At 44.7% G+C, this 9,449-nt stretch overlaps 1 protein-coding gene across 2 annotated transcripts; it reads left to right on the forward strand.

Annotated features, from left to right (window-relative positions):
- The first annotated feature begins 601 nt into the window (after nt 1–601).
- On the forward strand, nt 602–4,929 carry rps15a (ribosomal protein S15a). 2 transcript variants are annotated; one of them, XM_027032221.3, is made up of 5 exons: nt 602–669; nt 1,312–1,449; nt 1,812–1,891; nt 2,018–2,103; nt 4,792–4,929. In XM_027032221.3, exons 2-5 carry the CDS (start codon nt 1,317–1,319, stop codon nt 4,883–4,885), a joined length of 393 nt encoding a protein of 130 aa, XP_026888022.1. In that variant the 5' UTR covers nt 602–669; nt 1,312–1,316; the 3' UTR covers nt 4,886–4,929. The 2 variants fall into 2 exon arrangements, with proteins under 2 accessions (XP_026888022.1, XP_081567004.1); XM_081710878.1 differs by lacking the exon at nt 602–669 and having other exon boundaries at nt 1,288–1,449.
- Nucleotides 4,930–9,449: the final 4,520 nt, after the last annotated feature.

Below are 9,449 nucleotides of genomic sequence, written 5' to 3' on the forward strand. Positions count from 1 at the left end.
CCCCTGGTATAAGGCAGAAGACGAATAAAACCATACGCTGCTAATGACATAAGTAACACCTGTTTTCAAACGGAGCACCAGAATGTGCAACCGTGCAGCATCCACTGTCATGTAAGAATCATTCACGTTCATAAAGTGTAAAGAGCAAGTTCATATATTTACTTTGTTCCAGCTCTAGAACAAAAACATGGTCTACTGGGGTCCCAGGTGACCGTTGACTGTCAGTTCTAGACTGTTGGACTGCTCCCTGATCTCTCCTTTGATAGATAATCCTAATATACGAATTATCTATCTATCTATCTATCTATCTATCTATCTATCTATCTATCTATCTATCTATCTATCTATCTATCTATCTATCTATCTATCTATCTATCTATCTATCTATCTATCTATGAAACTAACTGTAATCGAATCTATCATTTAAACAAGCACAAGCTCATCTTCCCTAAGTATCTTTATCAACGTGTAATGAAGGTTGTGCTCGACATAGCCCGTCTCATACACGCCATGCCTGTAGGTGGCAGTGTGCACATATACTCCGCTTTGTGAGCACGGAAGTTGCAGTTCCCCTGTGAGCTTTGAAACTGTATTCACGCGAGAGTACGTTTTTTCCCTAAGCACATCGCGCGCCTCCTTCCTTCCTCTTTCCGCCATATTGCAGAACTGGTAAGCCACTTATTGCATTCATTATAACATCCCTTTTATATCAAAGTCATCCTTATTCATCTCCTGTATCTAATATAAGAGTTTCTTAGATGAACAGTATAAGCACCTACGTTTTGACTATTTGGTTTGTTACTCTTTTTAGGAAGCAGATATTTTCCTGGTAATACAAGGCATTCTCAGTTGACCATGGCCCCGCATTATATGCTACTGAACCCCCATCGTAGCTACATGGTCACGACTAAATGTTACAGCGTTAGTTTGCAAACTATTAGTTTTCGTGTTAATAGCTGTCCGTTTTGTAAGCACATGCATCTGTTTTGTAAGCACAGGGCAGAACTCTCCGTTTTGTAAGCACATGCGAATGAAACAAGTTCGCTCGGTAATCGTTTGATTGCCGTCGGGCTAATTGTGCTCGCTGTTTCAGCTAGTTGACGGTGGCCGTGTCCGGCCTCGGCTTGGCCAGCGAAACTTTACAGCGTGTGCCATATATAATGTTCAGATGTTCATTACGATGCGTTTCCTGTCTCGTTTGTGTTTTAGATGTTAAAATGTGGCTAGTTGGTAAATGTGCGCTAGCTTGCCTGGCCCCGCGTGGGTTCGGAAGGCTTGTGCCGGAGGTGTTCACGCGCCATATTTTTCCAGGCAAAATGGTGCGCATGAACGTTCTGGCTGATGCGCTGAAAAGCATCAACAATGCCGAGAAACGGGGGAAACGCCAGGTGCTCCTCAGGCCGTGCTCCAAAGTTATAGTCCGCTTCCTCACCGTCATGATGAAGCATGGTGAGTTACTGGTTTCTCAAGTAACCCTGCTGTCAACAACGTACATGCTGGAATGTATGCTTGAGTGCGAGTTAAAATCTAAGGGCTCTGGACATACTTGGTTGTTTAGGTAGTTGAGCTGTAGGCTATAGTGACAGGCCGTTTGATTACCAGGTTAGGAAGCTTCTGTAGTTTGGGAGGATTATGCTGCCCAATGATTGCATGCACAGATCTCTCTTCTGTATTTGCATCACTGTTTAGTTATCTCTTACTTCAGTAGTCGATTCAGATGTGTCGGAGCTGAGGGAAGAGTTGTGCAGTTCCTTCAAGACTTGAGTTGTGGACTTTGCAACATCATTTTATGTATGTTTCTGTGCTGACAGGTTACATTGGCGAGTTTGAGATCATTGATGATCATCGAGCGGGAAAAATTGTGGTGAACCTCACAGGCAGACTGAATAAGGTAGGTTCTGCCGCACTTAATTTGAAATGTAACATTCCTGTGAGCAAGTTAAGACATTAGAAGGTATTTGGGTTTTTCACACTTTTTATTCCATATAACTTAATGCCTTTTTAAAAAATGTTTTAGTGTGGTGTCATCAGCCCAAGGTTTGATGTGCAGCTGAAAGATTTGGAGAAGTGGCAGAACAATCTGCTCCCGTCCAGACAGTTTGGGTGAGTTGATGCTGATTAGAGGTGTTGCTGCAGCAGAGGACCTCTTTTCTTGGTCCTGGACACATCTACCTCAGCTTGCTTGCCCCCTGCTCTGTGGGTTGGAGCAGGAGAAAGGCAGCAGTACCGAGACTGACAGCCCATGTGCTACATGATGTCCTAAAGCCTCCGACTGTTCTCATTAGAAGGCATTTTGCAATATTGGTCACCCTCTACCTGTCGCTAGTCACATAATGAGATGCTGCGTGTCTCAGTCTACCAGAGAGGTGAGAGATTGTGCTTTGTTGGGCTGTCTGCTTGCAAGGACAATTGACTTACAATTAATAGAAAACTGTCAGTCAGTTTAAGTTGCTTGTGGAAATATACAAGCTGGTCCATAGTGTCTTGGGGGAATTGCCTAACATTTTTGACAACAGACGTGGCCCACGATGGTTTGTTTTGTATTGCACGTGTGTGGTGTATCTTGCCTTGTTTTGTTTTAGCAAGGCAGTAGACCCCCTCCTTTTTCCCCCTCCTGTCGCTGTGGTTACACATCACGGTCAGGCATATCATGTGGAGTGTAAAGGAGTGCTTGAACTCAATGAGCTTTTAGCAGGGACGAGAGTCTGCTGCCGTCTTGAACATTGGGCAGCGTGTGGGGTTGCAACAAGCGTGTTCCAAAATGTTTGGGCTGCTGAGGGGGCAGGGTTGGCTCTGAATGTCGCCAATCAGCTGCAGGTCAGTGGAGGTCCTGCGGTAGCCCCGTGCCTGTTCCCGCCCCCGTGCCTGATGAGCGAAATGCTCACGTAGGCGAGCTCATGATTGAGCTCAAAAGCCCTTCAGCGACTGCTGTTCACTGGCCAACCAGAAGCGAGGAGGTTTCGCGATTAGCAGGCAGGTTTAACACACCTAGTCACTCCTGCCAACCTGTTAGAAACCTAGGCTCTCTACTGTTATGGCTCATTTAGATGGCCCCGCTGTGAATGTAATTAAACTGCACGCGTGGCGTAGTTAGCTACAGAACGCTAATCGTGCTGATACCAGATCCCATTAGTCATTCAGATCATTTGTGAGGTTAGGCTATAAAAGCTAATAGGCGCATCGTTACTGAACTCCCAGGCAGTGTTCTGCGATTAGTTATAAACCAGCAGTGCGAGCCTTTGGTGCTCAAAATGACTAATATTTCTTCAGTATGGTTATGCACGTTTGCTTTGTAGGTAGGCTAATGTCTTTGCTCCACCCTGTCATTACAATTGTAATTCTAATCAATTTTTTGTTTTGACTTTTCCCTGGATTCTGCACAGAACAGGAGGAAAAATCCCGTCTTTGGCTTCCTACTCTGGTGCCCGGCTTGTAGAAAATGCTCGTGAAATGGAGCTCAAATTTTCCCTCTATATTTGGTGTATATGTGGGGAAAGGCTCAAGTTACATCTTAAGTGCTCTTCTTTTTGCCATACAATGCCATGTCGGTTAAACCCACAGTGGAAGTGATTACATCGTTGTACTGTCACGTCACAGTGCTCTTTAAAGACTCGGCCAGTATTCTCTGTTGATTGTATTGGCTTTGATCAGTATTTTATGAAGTGTTTTATATATAATACACACACGTAGATGTGTCATTAGGATATTGATGCTTTTCAGTTTTCAGGCACTTGTTTTCAGTGTCTGAAAACCTTGTTATATATGTGGATGTGATTGTTGTCATTTTATGTATTGGTTGTATGGAACTGACTGCTTGTCCTCCCTGCCGCACTGTTCAGTGAATCACGCCTGCTTTCCTCACACTCTGTAACAATTTAATTTGCGGATGCCTATAAGCAGACATATTGCAGTTTGTCTTCTGACATGGTCTTGTTTATCAGTTGATGTTGGCATGTTATTTTTCTTTATTTAACAGTAGCTTGTGCAGTGGCCGTGTTCATGTAGCTCTTCTGGAGATTTGGTTAATTATCCAACTACTGAAATATTAAAGGTTCTGGGTTCAACCTGAGTATCTAACTCCATGTGACCTATAAAATCAAACAAATGGTTTATAGCTTGTGCTGGTTGGCCTCGGGTGTGTTTTTGTCCTTTATAAGAGTTGAACACATTTGCACCTGTCACATCAGAAACACATGCAGTCAGGATTGGGTTTAAATGTGTTCCAAGACTCAATCTGCAGATGCACGCTGATCAGATGCATTTCGGTACAGCTTGACTGGTCTCGTATAGGACAGGTTGGCTATGATTTAACATTATTTATTTGTGCTGACCCTTGCAAACAGCCAATTTATAAGATAAATGATAAATATCTGGGAGACTGCCTCCATATTCGGTGCGTAATTACCTTTTGTACGTTTTGCTGCAGTGTCATTCCCCAGCGTGCCAGGAGGTTTATTGATTCACTTGGCTGAGATTTGCAGGGTTTATTTCATCATTTTCTACTGAGGCTACAATCGGTGGTCTTCAGGAGCACTTTATTTCACTGGCTATTCAAATCTGTTGTCGTGACTTTCACAATTCTCCCAGCAAATGCAAAGGGAGCAAATATTTTGTTTGCTTCATTCATTTTTCCCTTATTCGGTAGACCCGTTTTGTTGACATCAATTGAGCAAAAAGCTCAAAAATGACTTTGTCTATTGCAGTTCTTATATATATGAGAGAGAGATTGATTTTATTGTTCATTATTTTGGGAGATTTCACTAATGCTCCTATACTCTCTGTTCTACGCAGGTTCATTGTATTGACAACCTCAGCTGGCATCATGGACCATGAGGAGGCAAGACGAAAACACACAGGAGGGAAAATCCTAGGGTTCTTTTTCTAAACACGTGTAAAGTCACCAACAAATAAAATCCCATTTCCAGTGGACCAGAAGCGCTAATGTGGTTTTCTTCAAATGGCATGGGTGTACACTTGGCACAGACTCGAACCGTAGGTCCTATTAAGGAATGAATGGCATGCACATGGCTTCAGCTAGGCTTTCCCATCACCTAGTAGCATCTGGGCCTAACTATCCCTTCAAGGAAAATTGATATTTTATATAGCTATTATATATGAGTAACTGCTGTGTACTGTAGTTGGACAGAGTAAAAATTGAGGTGCACACGGTTTCCAAAGAAATAACATCTGTCCAAAATATCCTAATCAGAGAAGCACTTTGCTTGCACAGCTGTTGGTGACTTCTCTGAAACACCGTTTCTTTGGTAGCGTTGTGTACCACGTACACTTTTACTATCTGCAACTAAGGTACCCTGCAGTTATTGTCTGGAGTCTTCATAGGCCTGTATTCTAAACCACCATCTAACCCAGATGTGTAGATATTTAAATGTCCTTGTAGCCTCGAGTTTGGTTGTTAAGAAAGCTGCGTGTTTTACACCAGTAACTAGCAGTTTTAGCTTTAACCATTTCAGTTGCTGCATCATCTATGTGAATGTCAGGGGAATGTTAGTCATTAGTAAATTTTAAGAACAATGGTAAATGGCTGCGTTTCCAAATTGGACCATACAATGAACTAACAAATACTGAACTGGCCAATTTCAGTGTGCATATTTGAAGCTTTAGATATGGTGAAATGTCCTTATCTGTTGCCTGGGTCTTAAATGTGTAGTCTGCTGCAGCCAAGTGTTGGATCTGTTGCATCATAACCTGACCAACACAGTTCGATTTCTTTTGTTTTTTTACTTTTGAAATCAATGTGTGTAATCGAGTAAATGAAGAGATTATTGCATTACCTACCCCCCCTTGAGCATCTTTAGGTGCATTAAGCGCATGGTGGGCACTGTAGGGTATTTCCTGTTGGCTGCTCACTCCGCGCTGTGAATTGCCTAATGGGCTGCCTGTTGCTGGTTGGTTAAGACCATGTTTTTGCAAAGGAAGGGATCGAGCATTCTTTAAATTCAGCTCACCAGAACCAAATTCTGCATCTTTTTCTTACAAGGTTCGACGTTACATAGAGGAGAGTTTAAATGGCTGTGTAATTGAATGACGGCGGTTCCGTGATCCCGAGGCCGCAGGCCTGTTCACACAGCGTACGGCGGCGCTGCTGGTCTGGGGCTCCTCCAGCTTCCATCCCTGATCCCACACACCGAGGTGCTTCGCGAGCTCTGGGCCGCTGCCCGTGAAGAGCAGGTGCGGTATTTCACACGCGCCGCGTGCCTGCGACGCGCGCTGCGTGATCTCGCGCAGAGTCCGCGCTCGTGCTCAGTGTAGCGACGACTCTCGGTACTGACCGCGAGCGCTGCAGACGACGCCCACAGGCCTGCCCTGCCCGGGCGACGCGAGGTTTAACGTGCGCTTATTTATTACGCCCGAAAACTGCCTGAACATCCGTGAAAACCGGGAGCAGGCGGATCTTTTATCGGTCCCAGCAGACGACTCAGGTTGCTGAGAGCTTATCCTGATATAACCTTTCCATTCATCAATGAGTTGCCAAGCCCAGACCAAGCGGGTGTGATGGAGCACCTCCGCATTTGACACCCCTTTGATAGTCTAGAGAAGTGACTTCGTTGTGCGCAGTAACACGTGTTTGCATTCACCTGACTTTTTGAACGTGCTACAACTTAAACAGCATTTATTGTTACTGATACACTATATTAATATAACGAATTTACTGTATAATTTTCACCCGTCAGACGAGTGCGTTATACTTGGGACACAAGGCTACATCGTTTATGGGTGTGCAACAGCAGGGGGCGCTGTGTCGCCACTTTTGCTCGCCTTACATTCACTGCCGCTGCCTTTTCTTTGAGCCTTGCCTGCAGTTCTTTGACAGCTGGGTCCTTCATACCGATGTCCTCCACAACGATCCCGAGGGCAGTGGAGGCGTTGCAGGAGTCAAAGAGCTGGAGATGTTGCAGGTTCCCCAGGGTCTCTCGCTCTCTGATGGGGGGCAGACACTAGACCTGACACTTATCTGCCTCCGTGTTTTGCTATATTCCATATCATTATACAGGACTAGGCAAATGTGGCCTATTTATCATTTCAGCATGGAGATTATTTCTAGAATTTTTTTCTGGTAGTGTGAGAAAATCAAAAACACCTTTCTGTAGGATAAGATTAAGCTTCTGTTCTCTTTGACCACTGACTGGAATAAACATTTTCGCTCTAGGCACACTGACGAAAAAAGAAACATCTTCATTTAGACTAAAGCAGCCTCGTTACAATGTTGCGTTGGGAGGGTGCGGGGGTGAAACGCATTATTGACGGGGAAATAAAGGGCTGAAATCGGAGACGGAATATTGGTGCTGCGATGAGCACATTTCATTTCTGCGGGGCTGAAATTGTGCAAAATGATAATGGGACTGTTTCGGAGCCACTGACTTGTAATGCAACACAACAGCGGTTTGTATTAAATCCGGCCATCCCGTCGCCCTTCCGGCGCTATATGATAACTTTTCTATCAAATATGAGAGGCGTAATGTCAGACGGGTTCTCCTACCGAAGACGGTAATCAGGTCCGGGCCATTGCCCCCGTTGGCAGTAAGTGCTTATTTGATGGGTTTCGGCGTTTGGGTGCTTGGGCCCATTGGTCCTCTGGCTCCGTGTGACTGGCTCTTCTCAGTAGTGCGATGGGGCATTAAAGCCGCCGCGTCCCTCGACCGAACGCCTACGCTGAGCCGCGCCGGCGCAGAGGTGCACAGTCAAGCTCAAAACACGTCACTTATCGTTTAGCGCTGGTAATTACATCGTTAATCAAACCTCCTGCTTATAATTTTTTTTTTTAAATAAGAAAAGCCAATATTCTCCTGCTTAATATCCCTCACGCACACACGTGTAAGGCTACAGAGCACCGGCAGGCAAGGCAGGGTTTTACCGTGCTGCCTGTTTGATATAGCAGGCCACTTAATCCTATAGTTCGGTTCACGTGTTGAGAACCTAAATAAGTCCTTTGCAGTGACAGTGGGGCATCAGTTTGTTCTGAATTGTCCTCGTAGGTTACCCGAAGCGTACAACGAAGCCCTACGGTTTGTCCTTCCAACGACCCCCAAAGCCTCGCGGGCGGCAGAATCTAACCCTTCCCTGACGTTAGGTTGACATCTTTACCAGGGTCATAGCTTCCCGAGGATCGTATTCCCTTTGGACGTAGGGCGACTTTCCTCTTCCAAAGTGCGTGGGCTATTGATGACTTCTCAGAATTAATGGTTCTGTGATAAAGCTCTTATTTTCCGCTTTAATTTTGTATATAACATTACCATAAGATGAATTCGAGCCTTTAAGTAGGCTATTTAAGATGCCTTTACATGAGAGTTTACGAGTGCACGCTAATGTACCACTCCTAGTCATCCTTTTTGCTGATCAAAAATGCGTCTATTAAACCTTAAAAGTGGGAGAAAGAGCCCTCCTTATGTTTGCTCTCTCTCCATCTGTGGTCTGGCACAGCCATCATCGTTTATTAAAGTCTGTTATACCAATGCTTTTAAAAAAAAAATGACCTCAGCCTTGCCAGGGATAAAAGGAGCTGTGGATGGTTCTCTGTTACATAAAATCGTTTTTTGGTGCGTTGTCGTGTAATGGCAAAGGTTACACTCTTAATGTCACACATGCACATATCGAACCCAGAATGGACTCATATTGTATATTTTGTTCCTTTTTTGGTGTCCAGTGTCAACCAGAGGGGAATGGGATCCCCATTTTGAGTCTTGCTTCCTCTCATGGTTCTTCTTTGTGATCTTATGCTGCTTTTCCTTGCCACTGTCGTCTTGGGCTTTCTCACTGGGGGCCTGGACTCAGACATCTATAACGCCATCTTTGTCATAACAGCTGCTGTAAAAAGCTCTATATACATTTGAATTTAAGGTGATTATTTGGGTGGATGGAGCTGTTCCTAACTGTTATAGTGTTTTCTACGCAGTAAGAGCAGTAAGGCAAGTTTGCTACTGCTGTGTGTACTTTTATTTTGTAATCGCTTTTACTGTGTTTACGATGTTCTGTTTTATTGTTTAATTTCCACTTATACTGTTTCCTTTGCTCTATTTTATGATTTCACACAAAACCACCGTGTATTTTGAGGCTCAGCAAGGCTCTAGGTGAATGAAGTTACACCTCTTTGCCTTACAGAGTAAATAGACAGGACAGCCATATTGACGGTGTTAGTCAGAGCGGCAGGCCGTGCAACGCTGCACGTGGAGATGATGAGGTAATTAGCCTGTTGACGGCAGAAGGGCGGGAAACCCTCGTGTTCACTTCGGAGAGACTGAGCCCCAATGGCCAGCAAAATCATCATCATCATTTATGAATCGGGTTTTCGAACGGAGCCGGGTGACATTTAGCAGATGGTGCCCTCTCCCCTTCTACTACACACACACACACACACACACACACACAGACAGCGTGGGAGGGGTGGTAGGAGAGCGCGAGCAGCAGGTGCACAGAGAGGGTACTGTTTGCAC

Source organism: Electrophorus electricus, chromosome 3 (genome assembly GCF_041902795.1).
Source record: "Electrophorus electricus isolate QZ-2024a chromosome 3, ASM4190279v1, whole genome shotgun sequence".
NCBI lineage: Eukaryota > Metazoa > Chordata > Actinopteri > Gymnotiformes > Gymnotidae > Electrophorus > Electrophorus electricus.

What these genes read in the sequence shown, in the direction of transcription:
- rps15a (XM_027032221.3), top strand. Translation starts at nt 1,317, where the DNA reads ATGGTGCGCATGAACGTTCTGGCTGATGCGCTGAAAAGCATCAACAAT. An exon ending in CACCGTCATGATGAAGCATG is followed by an intron (nt 1,450 to 1,811) that starts GTGAGTTACTGG and finishes CTGTGCTGACAG; the next exon opens with GTTACATTGGCGAGTTTGAG. An exon ending in CTCCCGTCCAGACAGTTTGG is followed by an intron (nt 2,104 to 4,791) that starts GTGAGTTGATGC and finishes TGTTCTACGCAG; the next exon opens with GTTCATTGTATTGACAACCT.